The following is a 20499-nucleotide window of genomic DNA, read 5'->3' on the forward strand; positions in this document are numbered from 1 at the left end:
TTTAAACCCTGGGCCAGTTCCCCAGCTCAAGACATGTATTAAGTGCTCCTGCTTAGCAAATTCATCTGAAGCCAGCGTGATGCCTTTAATCCCAGCACTTGGGAGGCAGAGGTAGGAGGATCACTGTGAGTTTGAAGCCAGCCTGGGACTACATAGAGAACTCCAGGTCAGTCAGCCTGGGCTAGAGTGAGACCTTACCTCCAAAAATCAAAGAAGAAAACAAGGATCTACAATCTATCTGCCAGGGGCTAGGGCTGCTGACCAGAGAGATCAGGGTACAGAATACAAAAGGACAAGTGACACACAGGGCTCCTGGAGCAGGGCACATAGGGGCAGGGCCAACACACAAGGGTGGCTGCAGCCTGAGGGCTCCATGAGAGTGGGGTGGGAAAGGCTGAGAACTCGGATCACAGGACAAAGGAGCCCGGTCACATTGAAGACAAGTCTGCTGACCTCACGCCACGCTGCAGCTCCTTCCCTCCAGTACCCTTCCTTCTGCCACCCACTGTATCGACCCTGGTCAGAACTGGAAGTGGCCAATATTCTCCTCTGCGCCTGTGTCTCTCCTGTGCAGCCTGTGCTGCTTGTACTCTGTGCGGACAGCTTCATGCTACAGTGAGCAGGGCCTGCTTCTCCCTTCCAGGATGATGAGCACCCCCACAGACTGACACAGGCAAGGCCCTGTTTATCTGTGATGGCATGTGCTTGCAACTGAAGCTCTGTAGAGTTCCAGAGTACTCAGCACTGCTGGTGATAAAGTAGGTACTTGAGGTGAGTGCCTTAAATTACCCTTGTGTGCACTGAAGCACAATGCCCATAAAAACCTAAGGGCATCACAAATTGTAAGACCATGGGGGTTACAAAAAACTTAAAGTCCACAGCCCTTTACTTCCTTGTGCTAAGCAGGCTAGGGCTCAGACAACTGTGACCTACTCAGGGAACCCCCTCAGACATGCTCATGGTAATGTGTGGGCTGCCCAAGACAGCAGCAGGCTCCTTTAATGAGTAGAGGTAGGGCGGCAGCAACTCTCTGAAAAGAGCCTCAGAAGTCTCTCTGGTCCTCCAGTCGGCCCTCTAAAGGGCTGTTCCAGGGCTAGAGAGATGGGTTAGCAGTTAAGGTGCTTGCCCGCAAAGCCTAAGGACCTAGGTTCGATTCCCCAGTGCCCACGTAAGCCAGAAGCACAGGTGGTGCAGGTGTCTGGAGGCTCTGGCACGCCCATTCTTTCTCTGTATCTGTCTCTTCTTTTCTCTCCTTCTCTCCCCCCCCCCCAAATAAGATTATCTTAAAAAAATAAGATTATCTTAGGACTGGAGAGATAGCTTAGTAGTTAAGATGCTTGCCTGAGAAGCCCAAGGACCCAAGTTTGACTCTCCAGGTCCCATGAAAGCTAGGTGCAGTGATGCAAGTGTGCAAAGCTGCACATGTGCACAAGGGGTATACATGTCTGGAGTTCGTTTGCAGTGGCTAAAGGTCCTGGAGCACTCATTCTGCCGCTCTCTCTTCCAAATAAATAATTTTTTTTTTAAAGGCCAGTCTGTTGGGCTTCCCTCAAAACAACAACAAAAGTTTTAGGCTGGACATGGTGGCGCCCACTTTTAATCCCGGCACTCGGGAGGCAGAGGTAGGAGTTTGAGGCCACCCCAAGACTACATAGTGAATTCCAGGTCAGCCTGTGCCAGAATGAGACCCTACCCTGAAACAACAACAAACGTGTTTTGAAGGGGCTGTTCCAGTGGCTTATACCATGTATGTGTGGAGGCACAAAGTTGGGGGTGGGAGGCATGTGGTTTAGCAGGAAGGGTGCTTGCCAAGCACACACAGTGCTCTGGGTTCCAGCCCATGTCACCGTCAGGCCCCATGCAGGTCTGTGGTGCTAACCCTTTCAGCACAGTGCTTCATGCTAGCACACTGCACCTCAGTTACTTTGCAGTCCCCACTTTTTAACCTGATTTCATGTTTCTGCAATGTTAGGAAGAGTACCTGGGCCTTGCATATGCTGGGCACATACTGTACCACTGGCTATAGCTTGGTCCTTACCTGTCATTTAGGTTCTTATATATGCCCTACGGTGGGCAGTGCTGTGATGACAGCACCATCACCCACATTCCCATTTTAATGCTGAGGGCTCAGCAGTCTGGCAGAGTCACAGAAGTAGCTCCGCCGTCAACCTGGTGTGTGACCTTGGGCAGATCATTTTCTGGGCCTCAACTTCCTCATCTGTAGAACTGATAGCGAGGAAGACACTTCCAGAAAGCCTTGTTCAGAGGCTGTGTCCTCCACACATACCTCGTTTCTGCGCAAATGGGTCCCACTGCCTCCCTTCCTGTGACCTGCTTCTCCCTCCCTGATCCCTCACAGCCCCTGCCTACACAGACCAGCTCAGCCCCACTTCTCCTGTAACCTGGCCTATGAGCATCCCACTGTCCACCACATGCTTGTTACCTGGTGGCTGTTCAAGTCTCCTCATCTGTCTGGCTTGTTCCCAATATATATTTTCTACTTCACGATAAAACAACACGAAACTGCTACTTTTCTGTATGCTCAGCTGTGTGGGGAAGACAGCAAGATCCTAATTCCCCAGAGTATGTGCATGCGTGGACATGAGGAGGTCTAGGGGTCTGGGGAGATAGCACAGTGGGTAAAAGCACTTGATGTGTAAAAGTGAAGATGCGAGGTTACATCCCTAGAATCCACGTGATACTGGATGCAGCAGCATGTATCTGTAATCTCAGCATGCCTATGGTGAGATGGGAGGCAGATACAGGACAATGTATTAAAGTTTATGGGACATACAGTGGCAAACAAAGAACAAGAGAACCTGCCTTGAACAAGGAAAAATAAAGATAACTCCAATTATTAAAATCAGAAATAAATTTAGGGACATTACTACTGATTCTATAGAAATAAAAAAGGGTTATAAGATAATACTAGGAACATTTGTATGCTCAATACTGGATACATAAGATACTGACAAACTCCTAGAAACAAACCCCAAATATATGAAGATGTAATCATAAAGATAAAATTTAATACACCTGTAACTAGTAAGGAGATTAAGTTAATTAAGTAATTAAATAAATCTCCCAACAAAGTCCCGGAATGCAAAGATGGCTCCATTTATGAAAATCAATGAATATAATGCATCGTGTTAATTGGCATGAAAAATATAATCGCCAGTATGCTAACTGTAACTGATACAGAATGAGTTGACAAAACTGAGTTTCCTTTCATGATAGAAACACTCAACAAAATGGGAACTGAGAGAAATTTATCTCAATATCTTAAAGAAATCCTTAATAAACATTACATTTAATGATGCGTAAAAATTAGTCCAAGATTGGAACAGATGCACTTCAACATAGTACTGGATGTTCCAGCAGAGGAATCATATGAGAAAAAGTATAAAACTGGAAAGAACTCATTTAAAAATATATATATATATTTATTTGAGAGAGGGAGAGTGAGAGAGGGAGGAAGATAGAGAATGGGTGTGCTAGGGCCTCCAGCCACTGTAAATGAACTCCAGACACTTGTGCCACCTTGTACATCTGGCTTACGTGGGTCCTGAAGAATCGAACCTAGGTCCTTTGGTTTTGCAGGCAAATGCCCTAACCATGAAGCTATTTCTCCAACCCAAGAACTAATTTTTGTTTGTAGTCGATTTTTACCTTATATGCAGAAAACCCTGAAGATCACACACCTGTAATTCTTTGTGCATCAAAAGATACTACAGAGTAAGATTATGACCCACTCACATATAAGGACATGGCTAATATTTTTGGATGAGTTCTCCATTTTATAAGCTCCACTTCCTTTCGAATAGGTCTCTATGTTTTATTCTGTTGTCAATATCTCCAGGTAACCTCTGAATCCCTGATGGAGGCTGAGGGAGCAAGGAGGCTTCCTGGTCCTATGAAAGTTGTTTTGACTCCCACTAGTATTTTTCATGTAGAAATTAGAGAAGTGATCTGATGAGCAGATGTCCTAGCAGCAGGGAGGCAGGAGGAACCTGGAGATTGGATTAGGTAAGGCAGCCCCCTTCACCTTTTTATCTCCACCTGCTTCCTCTGCCTCTTCCAACCCATCTATACAGACAACATCTTTATCAGACCTGAGGTTTTCAACTGAGGGTGATTTTACCTGCCAAGGGACATCTGGCATGTGTGGAGACACTAGTGATCATGACATTACAACTAGGGGACTGTTTCTGGCATCTAGATGGGGGTGGGCAGGGCTGCTGTGGGTCAAACTTCTAACGCTACACATGACAGCCCCCACAACAATCAATGGAGCTGAGGTTGGGAAATCCTGCTCTAGTGAGCAGAATGCTCCCTATCTGTGTCAAAGGAGCCACAATACTTGAAAAGAAATACACCTCACTAGCAAATTCCTTCCCTGACAAGGAGCGAGGGGCACGTCCTTCTGGCTTCCTGCCTGCCACTGGCTGAGTTCACCAGAGTGGGTTGTGCTTGTGTATCTGTTTTCAATACATGAGACATGCCTCCTCACTGGCAGTCCCCTCTCAAGGCCTGGCCTACCAACCATGCCTCCCTATTCACAGCATGGGGGTTTCCACCTGGCCTGGCACGTCAGATTTGAGTTGTATTTAAACCAGGACTAGAGAGATGGTTCAGTGGTTAATGGGGCATGTTTTGTCTAAAAAGCCTGAAGGCCCTGGTTCAATTCCTTAGTACCCATAGAAAGCCAGATGCACAAAGTGGTGCATACATCTGGAGTTGATTTGTAGCAGCATGAGGCCCTGATGAGCCTATTATTTCTCTCTCAAATAAATAAATATTAAAAAAGAAAGAAATGTTTAAAATACTTAGCCACTCTCATCTGCACTGAGCCCATAGTCCTTTTGGTTCATTTCCTTGCCTTGATTTTAGGCTTGTAGAGGATCAGTAGAGGTTACAGAGTAAGAAAATGGCTCCTGGAGTCAGATCTGTGCCCTCTGGCAGGCCTCAGGTGATGACCATTCTGACCCCTCAGGGAAGTCATTGCAAACAAGATGCAATATGGGTCAAGTGTGTGGAACAGGGAGTGTTTGGGGCACAACAGTAAGGGTAAAAGCTGCCATTCCACTGATGCCCACAAGGGACCCAGGTCCAATTAGGTTATTTGTTAAGTGCTTAGGTAAATTTCTTTAGTGACTCTGAGAAAACAAACTAGCTTCAAAGCCAAGTTGTCTTCCTTATGTAAATACACTAGAAGCTAAGTTGTCTCTTAAAAAACAGTTAAATGAACTATGGTATGTCATTTTGTGCCATTTTACAATGATTTTATGATATACATTTTTAACTAAGGAAAATGCTTTTTGTGCTTTTTGTTTTCACCCAATGAAAATACCCTGTCTGGAGCTCAGAACTGCCACCAAGAGGTTCATGAAAATCTGGCAGGGCCTAGGAGTAGGTGTCAGCAGGTAACACTATACACACCTTGCTCCCTGTGAGCTGTGCGAGGTGAGGTTTCAGGTCTTCTCCGATTACGGAATAAATTGCCACTAGGCAAAACACGCTGGCTTTCCGTACGCTGCTCTCAGTGTTGTCATAACCCTAGAGAACCGAAGGGGAATATGAAAAAGAAATCAGATCAAAGACTTGCCCTCCAGTCAGTATTTCAGCAACACTTCCACAAATGCCCTCCAAGGTCAACCTTGGACTTGTCAGTAACAACTAGATATACCTCAGACCTGCAACTGAGCCCAAAGAGTTTGCTTTCTCCTACAAGACGTCAAAACTGACTAATATGGAGAATGGTCTTGTTTCTGGGGTAGAAAGGCAGGAGGAGGTGAGTATCAAAGGACTGCCATGCTATAACATGCTGCCAACACTAAAGGTGGCATGAGAGGGTTGGGGAGATGGTTCAGGGTCAAAAGCACTTGCTGTGGAAGCCTGACCTTAATTTGGGTCCCCAGAACCTGTGTAAAGCTGGATGCAGTAGCTACTGTCTCTAATTCACCTGTCCTTTGGCAAGAGGAGACAGAAAAGACAGGAGACTCCTGGAAGCTTGTGGGCCAGCTAGCTTGGCATACGCAGTGGTGAACAATAAGAGACTCTGCTTCAACCAAGGTGGAGGGCAAGGACCACCCATCCTAAATGTCCTCTGACCTGCACATGTGGTCTGTGGTATGTGTGTGAGCACACGTATGCATACACGAGTGCACACACATGAAAGTAACAATATTAATAATAAATAGAGATATATTAAAAAAGATGACATGGAGCTGGGCACGGTGGTGCATGCCTTTAATCCCAGCACTCGGGAGGCAGAGGTAAGAGGTTCACCAGGAGTTGGAGGCTACCCTGAGACTTAGTGAATCCCAGGTCAGCCTGGACCAGAGTGAGACCCTACCTCACAAAAAAAAAAAAAAAAAAAAAAGAAGAAGGAGGAGGAGAAGATGGCATGAGCCAGGCGTGGAGGTGCACACCTTTAATTCCAGCATTTGGGAGGTAGAGGTAGGAGGATCACTGTGAGTTCGAGGCCAGCCTGAGACTAACAGTGAATTCCAGGTCAGCCTGGGCTAGAACGAGACCCTACCTTGAAAAAAACAAAACAAAACAAGCAAAAAGATGGCATGACGGGCTGGAGATATGGCTCAGCAGTTAAAGGCAAGGCCTAGGCTTGATTCCCCAATGCCCACATAAAGCCAGATTCAGAAAGTGGCGCATGTGTCTGGAGTCTTTTCTGCCTCTTTCTCCCTGTCTCTCTCAAGCAAATAAATAAAAATATTCTTTTTTTTTTTTTTAAAGATGGCATGAGAGAGATAAATTTAAGGACGACACTTTGCTTCCTCCACACTTGTCCCAATGGTACAGCAAATTTCATGTGTGAAATACCATTAAAGAAAAGACAATAAGCCAGGTGTGGAGGCACACACCTTAAATATGAGCTGGGTGTGGTGGTGTACGCCTTTAATCTCAGCACTTGGGAGACCAGCCTGGGCTAGAGTTCAAAGTCAGCCTAGGATAGAGTGAGACCTGCTTTTGGTGTGTGTGTGGGGGGGGGGGGTACACAAATCTTCTCTAGATTCCAGTGAATGCTGGGACCTTCTGTATCCCTCACCCCTCACCCAAATGGGGCCACCTGCTGTTCTCCAAACAGTCCCGGCAATGATCCAGTCAACACATAAGTCCAAACCCCAGCTAAGAGCTCAGCACCACGGAAGCATGAATGGAACAGGAAGCCAAGTCCTCTCATGCTGCCCACTGAAGCCTCCTACAGGGAGTAGCACACAGCGGCATCACCTACACTGCTGCGTGGCTGCATCATAGCTGTAGCAGGCCAGAGCGTTCAAGGCAGCACCACACGATGGCAGCCATCTCCTTTCTCCCTGCCCGAGTCAGTCTGCTTAGCTCACTGTCTTGTGCACAGCAGGAGCATCAGCGAGTATTTCTTGGCCACAAGAGAACAAAGATCTTGACTGAGTTACACACCACAGCCCACTTTGTTCAAGACTGGACCACACAGGTTTTTAACAGGGTTCATAAAAAGAATGAACAAAATGTTTCTGCTAAACGGTAAGTTCATTCTATGAGCCATGGAACTGTGGCTGTATGAAGCCAGGAAGCTCCCAGGTCCTAAGGGGAGGGTCGCCTCAGCCCCAAGCAGTGCCAGAGGGATGCCACCCACCTGCAGCAAGCCCGGGATAATGTCAGCGAGGAGCTGCAGCAGGGACTCCTTAGCGATCCTCTCCACGACTTTGGTTTGCATCTTGATGGCGGCCAGGTTGATGGGGTAGTCGGCCGTCTGGATGATGGGGCACAGCACTTTGATGCACTGCTCGGGGTGGATGGAGCTGGCCAGCGTGGATGCAGCCTCCTCAGCAGCTCTCACCACCTGAAACACATGGGAGCCCCTGGTAGTGAACCTGCTTGTCCCCACTGAAGGAGAGCAAACACCACTCCGGCTCACTTCACAGGCCAAATCCAATGGCCACTTCCTCTGACTAATAATAGCACTAAGGAAGAAAGAAAAGCAGAGACAGTAGGCAAAGGAGTGTGGGACAATGAAAGGTAGGTCTGGGAATCTTCTGGCAAAAATCTTGCCAGAATGGTTCTTTAAGTGTTCCCTACCCCTACAGCAACAGTAGAAACTGCAGCTGTCTAGCTCTTTCCTCAGCACTTGAGGCTTCTCAGCCTGCCCCAGGAGCTGCCTCCCAGAGCTGGGCCCTGAGTGGAGGTGGGGCCTAGCAAGCTGTGACTCTACACTCTCAGGAATTCTTTTCTCTCTCTCTCTTTTTTTTTTTTTTTTGCATGTGTATATGTGGTATGCATGTGTATGGAGAGTAGAAGTTGATGTAGGGTGCTTTCCTTAATTACTCTCCACCTTATTTTATTTATTTATTATTTTTTGTTTTTTGAGGTAGGGTCTTGCTCTAGCTTAGGCTGACCTGGAATTCACTATGTGGTCTCAGGGTGACCTGGAACTCACGGTGATCCTCCTCCTTCTGCCTCCCAAGTGCTGGGATCAAAGGTGTGTGCCACCACACCCACTGAGCCCACTTATTTTAAAAATTTTATTGAGAACTTTGATATATGAACATACTGTGATTCGGGGGTGTTGCCCTCATTCATCCCCTTTGGCCCGTCTACTCCCTCCCGCTCCGCTGAGGACACTGCTCTTCCTCCAGTCTTCCTTTGTTTGGAGTCATCTCTTTTGTCCTCCTCCACCCTCTGTGTCAGAATGCTGAGGGCTCGAACAGTGCAGGTCTTGTGGAGAGATTGGTAACCACTGTGAGGTCATGAGTGCACCAGCTGCTGTCCTCCACCTCATTTTCTTTAAGATGGGGTCTCTCACTGAACCCACACCTCACCAATTTGGTTAACCAGTAAGCCCCAGGGATTTCCTATCTCCATCTCTCCAGTGCTGGGATTATAGGCGTGTACTGCCACATCCTGCTTTTATGTGGGTGCTGGGGATCTGAACTCCAGTCCTTTTGTTTGTATAGCAAGCACTTTACTTAGCAGGCTACCTCTCCAGTCCATCAGGTGATTGTTAACACTAATAGTGGAGAATCTCCACTCTGGAAGATTAGGACCTGAAAACGGCCTTCTGGGGCCACCCCCTACCCCCACTCCAGTGACCAGAACAAAGCCTGAAGGAAACCAGAGCCTTGTTCTCTGTGTCACCACCAAGGGGCTAAGCAGAAAGGAGGTCGGACTGGCTCTGGAGAACGCTGTGGGTATGCTTTCCTAAGTGTGCTCACATTAAGCCTCACCTTGCACCTTTAAGAATGTGCATGCAGGTTGGGGATGTGCTCAGTCAGGAAAGTGCCTACCTTGCAAGCACAAGGAACTGAGTCCAATCCCCAGAACTCATTTTAAAAAGCCAGGCATAGTGGCGCACACCCGTAATCCCAGCATCGGGGAGGCGGAAACAGGTAGATCCTTAAGATCACTGGTCGAGTTAGATCCAGGCTGGTGAGAGACTCATTCTCAAAAACGGGGTATGGTGCCTAAAGAGTGACTCTTGAAGTTGTTCTCAGACTGCTGCATACACTCGAACACGTAATACGGGAAACAGCCTGCCTCCCAGTCAAAGGAACAGTTCTGACTTCTGGAAAGCCACAAAAGGTCCTCCTGGCAGGGGTGTGGTGACGCATGTCTTTAATCCCAGCACTCAGAAGCAGAGGTAGAAGAACCACTGTGAGTTTGAGGCTAACGTGGAGCTATACAATGAGTTCCAGGTCAGCCTGGGCTAGAATAAGACCCTACCTTGAAATACAAAAATAAAAAACAAACAACAGCACTCGGAAGCAGAGGTAGGAGGATCGCCATAAGTTCGAGGCCACCCTGAGACTACAGAGTTAATTCCAGGTCAGCCTGGACCAGAGTGAGACCCTACCTTGAAAAACCAAAAAAAAAAAAAAACAAAAAACCTCTCCCCCCACCCCAAGCAAAAAAGGTCCTCTCCTAGTAAAGATGGAAGCTAAGTGAAAAATGAGTGAGGAAGAAGAGAGTGCCACTGTGGTAGAGAGTTGTGTGCAACTTAGGGTGTTGGACATGAAGTGCAGGGACACCAGTCATCAATGTTGACACCCTCTTCCTCATTCACGAAGAGCACTGGCAAGATAAGCAGATTCTCAGTGCACATTACTTCCTACTAATAAACACACAGCAACCCATTATGCAAATGATATGCAAAAGCACCAGGCGCCCTTCCTCCTTCCTTCCCAGTAGGCAATTATTACCATTATTTTTTGCATGTGCACACTTATGTGGTGTGCATGGTATATACATGTGTCTGGCCTGATGTGGCACCTCATGTGCTCACCTGTGGTGCCAGGAAGAGAACATTAGGTGGCCCCCTTCACCACTCACCCGCCGTTTTTCCTTGCAAGTCTCTCACTGATTTTGGAGCTTGCCATTCATGAGCCCCAGCAACTCTCCAGCGTGGGCTGCCCACAGCACTGGTGTTCAGCACAGCTGTTTATGTGGGGTCTGGAGATGTGAAGTCGGCAGTCTAAGTGAGAATGGGTATGTACCACCACACTCAGTTTATAGAGAGCTGGAGATAGAACCGGGGCTTTGTACATGCTGGGCAAACATTTCAGCAGCTGAGCTATGTCCCTAGCCCACACAGGGTTTCTTGCAGTGGACAGCCAGCATCGTCACAGCGCCTGCATGCTACAGAGCAGAGCTCCGTCCCTCCCCACGTCCTCTGACTTCATGAGTCCCCACACACATCCAACACTGAATGGAAAGTGCAGGGAGCCAGGTCCTTCCCCAGAGTCCAATAGTGAGCCTCCAGATAGCTACCTTTAAATTCAGCCTGTGGCCAGGGCCCAGGTCTTCAGGGAGGCCTGGCTCCTCTCTTGCCCTGCAGGTGCCCTACCAGCCCCATGTGTCACTCCTGTCCTTCACCCAGCTGCACCAGGCATGGTTTAGGATTCTTTCTTCCAGAACCCTGGGATGTCCCATGCAATTACCTTGCTAAAACTGCCTCTCCTACTACATGAACAGTTCTCTGAAGGCAAGACCCCATCCCTGTCCCCCAGCCAGAGCACAAAGTGCAGCCTCCATAAAGTGCTTTGTAAATGTTTGTCAGTGCATCTCCTCGCAGTGCTCACATTCCCCGGAGTAGCACTGACTTGCATTTACATTTTCTAAGGAAGGAGGAGCACAGAATAGGACGAAGCAAGATACCTGCAAATGAGCAACCTGGGCCTTGTGAAAACAAACTGCACAAAGCCTGGGGGTGGAGGGTGGTGTGTGCTCAGTAGATGAGGCTCTTTTGGGCAAGTACAAGTACTTGAGTCCAGTTCGGATCCCAGGACCCACATAAAGCCTGTATGGCTGGCACTGTGGCACAAGCATCTGTGATCCCAGCAAGCCCACAGTGAAGAGAGGTGGAAACCTCCTGGATGCTTGGCCAGCTAGCCTGATGAATCTCAATGAGTCACAGAGAACCTGCCTCCAATAAGAGGGAGGCAAGGACTGGCACCTGCAGTTGTCCTCTGACCTCCACGTGCACGCTGTGGCACATGGGCACCTGTGTTCATACATGGGAACATGCACACATGTACACACACATCAAACACACATTTAAAACAATACCCAGTGCTTGCTTACAAAGCCTGATGGTCTGTGTTCGATTGCCCCGTCAGTACCCACATAAAGCAAGATGAGCAAAATGGTACATGCACCTGGAGTATGACTGCAGTGGCAGGAGGCCCTGGCATGTCCACCGGCCCGCCTGCCCATCCAACCATCCACCCATCCACCCATCCATCCATCCATCCTCTCCTTGCAAATGAATAAACAAAATATTAAAAAAAAATACCCAGCCAGGTGCAGTGGCACACACCTTTAATCCCAGCACTCGGGAGGCAGATGTAGGAAGACTACTTTGAGTTCAGGCCAGCCTGAAACGTCATGGTGAGTTCCAAGAGTGAAACACATTCTCGAAAAAACAAAGCAAAGCAAAGCAAAACAAACGAACAAACAAACAGAAAACACCCAAAGAGTTCTAAGCAACATGCCACAGAGCGATAGACTGGCTCTTGAAAAACAGAACAGTTGTAGGTTGCTTTTCTTATAATCGTGCATCTGAAAGAAGGGAAAGCACTATCAGGTCTGGGGGAGGCTCCCGGGGCTGATCTGAGCCACAGCGTCGGGCTGAAGGGGTAGAGCCACGGGCACAGCACTGGGTTTAAGGGGTAGAGCCATGGGCACAGCGTCGGGCTGAAGGGGTAGAGCCATGGGCACAGCGTCGGGCTGAAGAGGGAGAGCCACGGGCACAGCATTGGGTTTAAGGGGGAGGGCCACGGGCACAGCGTCGGGCTGAAGGGGGACAGCCACAAGTGGCTGAGCTCCGCAGAGCAAAGCACACGATGGGAAGTGAAGGAGGGAAGGGCCTTGCTTTTTCTGACCTGGCCCAGGAATGAGACTGCTATGTAGACAGTGGCTTCCTAGGGCAAGAAACACCATGTGGGCTGGAGAGCTAGCTCAGTTGGTAGAAGGCCTGGGTTTGAGCCTCAGCACCACATAAGCTGGGTGTGATGGCGCATACCTGTAAATCTCAGAACCTGGAGGGTGGAAATGGGGGGAACCAAAAGTTCAAAATCCTTTTCAGCCTAAATGAGATTCTGTCTAAAAAATAAAATAGTAAGGAATCAGGAGATAGTTCATTGTTCAAAGGAACTTGCTCAGTAGGCCTGCCTGACGGAGTTCAGATCCCTACCATCCAGGTAAAGCTGGATGCAAAAGCAGCACATGGAAAAAAAAAAAAAATTGGCACACGGAACTTGTGGCGGTCATGCCTACACTCCCAGCACTCTGGAAGCTGAGGTAGTAGGGTCTGTAGCCTGGGGCTACACAGTGAGACCCTATCTCAAAAAAAAAAAAAAAAAAAAAAAAAAAACACCACAAAAACAAATTACAAAAGAAAAAACTGTACAACCTGAGACTACAAAGTGAATTCCAGGTCAGCCTGTGCTAGTATGAGACCCTACCTCGAAAAGCAAAAACAAAAAAATTTTTTTTTAAATCTCAACTCATCTACGGTAAAAGGAAGTTGGCTCAGAGAGTCCTGATGCTCCTGGGAGACAGCTAGTCTGGCCTTGTCATTGTGGCAAAATAACAAGAGGGATCTTGTCTCAAGCAATGTGGAAGAAGTTGTCCTACACACACACACTCTCTCTCTCTCACACACACTTTCTCTTTCACTGAAAGAGTCATAGAACAACAGATGACTTGGTTGGCACATCTAAGTGATAAAATACTGATGCAAAGGAAATGATGTTTAAAGTCCCACCTGGAGGTAGTGGCGGGGAACATAGATTTGGAGACAGTGGGAGTCATGTCCCAGCAGTGCCTCTCAGCGTTGCCAGGAATGAGCTAATAGCCTGGTGTCCCTTGCTGATGCTACAAGGATTAGGGAGAAGAGGCAATAAATGGACAGGCTCACAGTGAAAACTCAGCCTCGCAGTTGTCCTTCTGCCCATCTCCTGTTCTTTACTGCCACTAGGTCCAAGTGAACAACCCTACATTGAGCCACTGGGAAAAGACTGCGGTTTGCTCAGGCGGACCCAAGCCCAGAGAAGCATACTTTTATAAGTCTAGGAATTCTAGAAGGTGAATGTGTCTAACCAGGGGGTCTGGAAATGTCCAAAAACTAAATACCAGCAGCTACGTGTCAGGATGGGCTGCTTGAGGCCCTCTTTTCCACTGGGCTGAGAGTAAGTTCCCTAAGACAGATACTGGCTTTGGCAAGGCTAGTAGGTGTTCTGACTTCACTCCATATGCCAAACCCTGGTTTTGGCTAGTTGCCCACGTCAGGGTCAACTTTAGGTTTTGTCCTGTGTTCTAAGTAACATAAGAAGCAAAGATTACAAATGTAAGCAAACAGAGAGCAAAAGTAAACATGGGCAACAGAAAGAAGGGAGTGCAACACTGCTTAGTAGACAGGGTGGGCCCAAGAAGGGAGGACGTGTTGAAAGCAGGGAGGCCTATTCAAAGGGCACAAGACCAAGTAGAGTTTGGGGTCAAACTCACTTTTTTTGGTTGTTTCTTTTGAGGTAGGATCTCACTCTATCCCAGGCTGACCTGCAACTCATTCTGTAGGACCAGGCAGCCCTCAAACTCACAATGATCCTATCTCCACATTACTTCTCTCTCTCTCTTTTGTTCCCCCTGAGGTAGGGTTTCATTCTAGCCCAGGCTGGCCTGGAATTCACTACGTAGAGTCTCAGGATGGCCTTGAATTCACAATGACCCTCCTATCTCTGCCTCCCAAATGCTGGGATTAAAGGTGTGTGCCAACACACCTGGCTCACTAAAAAAAAAAAAAACTTTTAAATAAGTGTTGCAGTCAGGTTCACATGCTGGTAGAAATCACCTGACCAAGAGAAGCTTGTGGGAAAAACAGGTTTATTTTGGCTTATAGGCTTGAGGGGAAGCTCCATGATGGCAGGGGAAAACGATGGCATGAGCAGAGGGTGGACATCACCACCGGGCCAACATAAGGTGGACAGTAGCAACAGGAGTGTGTGCCAAACACTGGCATGGGGAAACTGGCTATGACAAGCCATAAGCCCACCCCAACAATACACTCTCCAGGAGGCATTAATTCCCAAATATCCATCAGCTAGGAACCTAGCATTCAGAACACCTAAGTTTATGGGGGACACCTGAATCAAGCCACCACATTCCACCCCAGCTCCCATAAACTGATAACCATACATGATATAAAATGCAATGCAATCATCTAACTTTAAAAGTCTTCATAATTTTTATCAATTCCAATGATGTTCATACATCCCCATAGTCCAAGATCTTTTAACTGAGCCATAATACCAAAAAATAACCTCAAAAAAAAACATAATGGCACAGAATACACCTTCACATTGCAGAAGAAGTGGGCATAGCAAAGAAACATTTAGCCAATACAAGATTTAAAACAACCAGGGCAAACATCAAACTATAACTCCAAGTCCAACAACTCTAGTCAATGACAAATCTCCAAGTCTGATAATTCTAACCAGCAACAAGTCTCTGGCATTCCAATTCCGCCCCTCCAGCTAGGTTACTCACAGTCCTGGAAAACTTCATGGGAGCCAGCAGCTTTCCTTAGCAGCCATCTCATGGTCCCGGCATCTCCACTGGGTCTCCGCTGCAATCCATGGTTCATCCTCATAGCCCCATTGGGTCTCTATGCGGGCATCCATCAAACCTGTTTCACACTGCCCATGGCCATTTCCAATACACAAGACCATGCTGCAAACTCAATGACCCTCTCTTTCCCGCATTTCTTATACTCCACAATACCAGGTAGGGTGCCAATTTGTTAATCCAGGCAGGAATAAGTAGACTTTGAAGAACAGGACACTCCTTGAGCACTCAGGCCCCTTCAAAAGAGTCTACATTCTTCCGGTTGCCCCAGTGCAGGTCAGCCTGCCCAATCTCAAAGGTTGCAGTCTCTCAATTGCAGCTAAATGGGCAGCAGTTTTGGCCTAAAGATTTCTTTCTGTGCCATATACCCCTGTTTATACCAGTTCATTTCTAAGCAAAGCAAGCCTGCATAGCTTCTCAGGACATGGGCATAAGAGCAAGCTTCTCACACAAACTGCTAGCCTAGTCCAAGCAAAACTCTTTCTCACCCTCATAAGCCAAACCTCACAGTCCATAGTGCTTACTGCATTCAGGTCTTTCAACTCTGACCAGAATAGTCCATCAAGCTGTACTTACAGCACTGCAAGGTATCTCTTAGGTCAAAGTTTCAAATCCTTCCACATTCCTCTTGAAATTAGCTCCAAAAGGCCAAAGCCACACAGGTGTTCAGCAGCAATCCCACTCCTCGGTACCACTTTACTGTTGCAGTCCAGTTCGCATTGCTGGTAGTAATCACCCAACCAAGAGAAGCTTGTGGGAAAAAGAGGTTTATTTTGGTTTACAGCCTCGAGGGGAAGCTAACGATGGCAGGGGAAAAACGATGGCATGAGCAGAGGGTGGACATCACCCCCTGGCTAAGCCCACCTCCAACAATATACTCCCCCCAGGAGACGTTAATTCCCAAATCTCCATCAGCTGGGAACCTAGCATTCAGAACTCATAAGTTTATGGGGGATACCTGAATAAAACCACCACAATAAGAAAAGTCATTTTTAAAAATACTTTTATTTACTCTTAAGCAGGGGGAGGGGAGGAGAGTACATGCACTACTGCTTCCGGCTTTACATGGGTACTGGGGAATCGAGGCTGGGTCATTAAGGCTTTGCAGGCAAGTGCCTTAACTGCTAAACCCTCTCTCTAGCCCCTAACTCACTTTTTAAATGTGTGTGTGGTGTGTACATGTATACATTATGTGGTTGCACCTGTGTGCCAGTGCACCTGCATGTGAAAGAAGGAGGTAGACCATAGGTCTTTCTCAATCGCTTGCCACCTTGCTTCTTTAGACAGGCCTCTTACTGAACCTAGAATTGAGTCAGCTAGGCAAGCTGGCCAGCAAGCTCTGGAAAGCCTCCTGTCTTCCCAACTCTGGGGTTACCATTACAAACACAGAAATTCTTCCTTTCCTGTGTTAAGAAAGTATAGGTGTCTAGGTAGAAAAAGCACCTAGTTGTTTTGTAGATTTTCTTTTGGGGTGTGTGTGTGTGGTATATGTGTTCATGTGTTCGTGTGTGTGTGTGAGGCCTATGTGTTCACGTGTGAGTGTGTGTGTGAGGGGTGTGGGGGGGGGCATATATGTTCACGTGTGAGTGTGTGTGGTGTATGTGTTCGTGTGTGTGTGAGGCATATGTGTTCACGTGTGAGTGGGTGTGGTGTATGTGTTCGTGTGTGTGTGAGGCATATGTGGTCACATGTGAGTGTGGGTCAGAGGACAACGTGGGCATTGACTTTTGCCTTCTGCTTCATTGAAGGTAGGCTCTCTTGTTTCCTCTCCGTGCCCAGGCTAGTTGGCCTGCAGGGTTCTGGCAGATCCCTCTCCGCCTCCCTTTCACCACAGGCACACCGGGATTACCGGTGCCCTTTACAGCACATGGCTCCTATGTGGGTTCTGAGGATGCAAACTCAGGCACTTGTACTTGCACAGCAAATGCTTTCTGCCCTGACTCTCTTCTCAGTCCCTGTAGATATGGGCTTTTTTGTTTTGTGAGGTAGGGTCTTGCTCTAGCCCAGGCTGACCTTGAAATCACTATGTAGTCTGAAGGCTGGCCTCAAACTCAATAGCAATCCTCCTACTTCTGCCTCCTGAGTGCTGGGATTAAAATCATGCGCCACCATACTCAGCTTGTTTTTTTTTTGTTGTTGTTTTTTTGACTAAAGGCATATGGCCCCACACCCAGGTTTGTTTGCTTGTTTGGTTTTTTTTTTTTTTGGTCTAGCCCAGGCTGCTAGAAGTCACTGTGTAGTCTCAGAGTGGCCTCGAACTCACAGCAATTCTCCTACCTCTGCCTCACAAGTGCTGGGATTAAAATCATGTGCCACCATACTAGCGCTTTTATTTTATTTTATTTTTTTTTGAGATAGTACCTTGCTGCATGCCCAGGCTGGCCTCAATCTCATGACCCTCCTTGCTTCAACATCCTGCTCACGCAGCTTCTTTTTTAATTTTTTAAAAAAAATATTTATTTATTTATGAGAGAAAAAATGGCTGTGCCACAGCCTCTAGTTACTGCAAACTCCAGACACATGTGCTACCATGTGCATCTGGCTTATGTAGGTTCTGGGGAATTGAACCTGGGTCCTTAGGCTTCACAGGCAAGCACCTTAACTGCTAAGGACCTCTCCAGCCCTCACCAAATTTTTTAGGGAAATGGGACTACTATTCAGAATGTTGATGAATGTTTGCTTACAGGTAAGGTTTCTTACTTCTAGTGCAGAGACATTTTCAACATTTGGGCTGATGTTTTGAGTTCACACAAAGTTTGATTTGGCTGTCTCAGACTGGTTAGATTTTTTTAAAAAGCAGCCAACATCCAAAAATGACAATGGCTAAGATCAAACCTATCTAGTAAGGCATCAGGAATTTAAACATTTGCAAGCTAAGGAAAAGCTGGTGCCACCTTCTGGGAGTGCCTACTAAGGCCTTATAACAAGTACAACTGACCAAAAGTCTTAGTACCATGAATGAGAGGACCAATGCCCCAGACTGGCACATAAACAAATGGGACTTACAGAGTGGAGAGCTGCTATGCGACAACCCTGGGCTGAGTCCTCATTTGCCTGGGTTCTATACCAGAGGAAGGAGACTGAATGGGAAATTTTAAAATTTGGGGATTATAAATCTTACCATTTATTCCAACCTGACGAGTGTTTTTTCCTGAATAAATTTCCAAGACCCTCCAAGCAGTGGCATAAACAAGACAGTCAGCCCAGCTGGTCCTACTGCACTGAGTAGAAATGGGATCACCCAGAGGCAAATGGTGAGGAGTGGGGTTGCAGTCAGGTTCACACTGCTGGCAGAAATCACCTGACCAAGAGCAGATTTTGGGGAGAAAAAAAGGGTTCACTTTGGTTTACAGACTCGAGGGGACTCCATGATGGCAGGGGAAAACGATGGCATGAGCAGAGGGTGGACATCACCCCCTGGCCAACAGCAGATGAACAACAGGAACAGGAAAGAGTGCCAAACACTGGCAAGGGGACACTGGCTATAACACCTGTAAGCCTGACCCCAACAATACACTGCCTTCAAGAGGTGTTAATTCCTAAATCTCCATCAGCTGGGGACCTAGCATTCAGAACACCTAAGTTTATGAGGGACACCTGAATCTAACCACCACACGCGGGGAGAAGAGCTGGGAGCCCAGGAGATGGGGCACACCCAGGAGGTTCTGTGCAATAATGTGAGCGAGAAGCTAGGGAGCACGTATGCAGTTTTCTCTACGTTCCTAGTTCTATAGTCTATCTCCAAACTCTTGCTGTCTTCCAGCCTAATGCTAATGATGGCCGGCTAATCCAGAACAAATATGGAAAGATTCCAACAACACCCAAGAATACAGCCATATTTTTGCTTGTAATTTAGAATTGAAAACTGGAGAGATGGCTCAGTTGGTAAAAAGCTTGTCATGCACACACAAGCACCTGAGTTTGGACCTCCAGCACTCATGTAAAAAGACAAACACAGCAATATGCGCCTCCTCCCAGCCTGAGGAGACTGAGACCGAGGACTCCTGGGGCCCGATGGCCAGCTAGTCTGCTGCACTGGTGAGCTCCAGGCTCAGTGAGAGACTGCTTCAAAAAAATACGGTGGGAGCTGCGTACCTTTAGTCCCAGCACTGGACAGGGTGAAGTAGGAAGACTGCTACGAGTTTGAGGCCAGCCTGAGACTACGTAGTCAATTCCAGGTCAGCCTGGGCTAGAGTGAGACTCTACCTCAAAGAACAAAACAACAAAATGGAGAGGGACTAAGGAAGACCCCTGATGTTAACCTCTGGCCTTCACATGCATGCATGTGTACACAAGAATGAACAAACACACACACACACACACACACACACACACACACACACACACACACCACACACAGTTTATTCAGTTGACTTTAAGTTACTTCGTGGGTTTATTAGAGAAATGCTAATTATAGCTGTTGGTATAAATTCATCCTATGTGAGGCCCACAGGGCAGGGCACAAAACATTTCCCTCCAGCACCTCTGACATTAAAAAGTGACAATGACTTGTCTAGTCACGGCTACTGAGATGGGGACAGAAGTGTGCAGGTTCAGTTCTTTCAACTCCAAATATGGCCCTTTTCTGAAGTGTAGCAGCTCATGGGCAGACTTCAGCGAAGGGGCAGGCAACACATCTGGCTCCCAGGTAACTCTTCAGCCAGAAGGAACTATTTTGCCCCCAAATAGCTGCCAGGTGTGGCCTGCTATGATATCCTTGCAAGGTATAACAGGTGTTCCCCTAGCCATGGAGACCATGCTGGCTCCTCAGAGGGGAAGTGTCCTATTCAGTGAGATTCAACCCAAGCATGTCCTCCGTGTCCTTAGCCATATGCCTTGGCTCCTCTTGCTTTGTGCTGGTCCAGGTTGCCTTCTCCTTGGATATCCTACCTTGACCATTCTAGTTCACTCCAAGCTTTTGCTGTCCCTCACTCAGAATCACACAATGATTCTTTGCTGCAACAAAGTTAACCATACCACAAGCTAGAAGACCACACTCCACCAGCCAGTGTCAGGAATGAAAATACTGACCACCTAGAGCCAGACTCCTCTCCATGAATCTATCTAGGTTTCTGATATGTCTGTTTATTAAAAAGAAAACAACTTACCCAAGTTAACAGGGCTTCAGGTCAAATCCCAAGGTTAGGCTCATGAACAACTAGAGGCTTAGAATCTGCTAGGATTTAGGTTTGTTACTCAATAGCAACTGCTATTGAGGGCTGCTATCTTGGAGCTAGGAGGAGACACAGATAACCCTCAGTGCAGCCTAGGGTTAACAGATAAAGGAAAGCAAGGTCCATAGAGGGGTGGTGGACTGACTCCAGCTGCCAAGGTGTATTTTTGCCTGGAAGCACAGAGCCTGCTGACCTGGGGACTGCAAGGGCC

At 47.4% G+C, this 20499-nt stretch overlaps 1 protein-coding gene across 45 annotated transcripts in view; it reads right to left on the reverse strand.

The window, feature by feature from the left end:
* The window catches only part of Clasp1 (cytoplasmic linker associated protein 1), a 263726-nt gene that overhangs the window by 3552 nt on the left and 239675 nt on the right, over window positions 1–20499 (reverse strand). For all 45 annotated transcript variants that reach the window (XM_045150081.1, XM_045150066.1, XM_045150080.1 and 42 more), the window contains 2 exons: window positions 7634–7840; window positions 5440–5556 (listed from right to left, as the gene is read on the reverse strand). In XM_045150081.1, the coding sequence (XP_045006016.1) occupies window positions 5440–5556; window positions 7634–7840 (324 nt within the window). The remainder of the gene's footprint in view (window positions 1–5439; window positions 5557–7633; window positions 7841–20499) is intronic.

Source organism: Jaculus jaculus, chromosome 5 (assembly GCF_020740685.1).
Source record: "Jaculus jaculus isolate mJacJac1 chromosome 5, mJacJac1.mat.Y.cur, whole genome shotgun sequence".
Classification (NCBI taxonomy): domain Eukaryota; kingdom Metazoa; phylum Chordata; class Mammalia; order Rodentia; family Dipodidae; genus Jaculus; species Jaculus jaculus.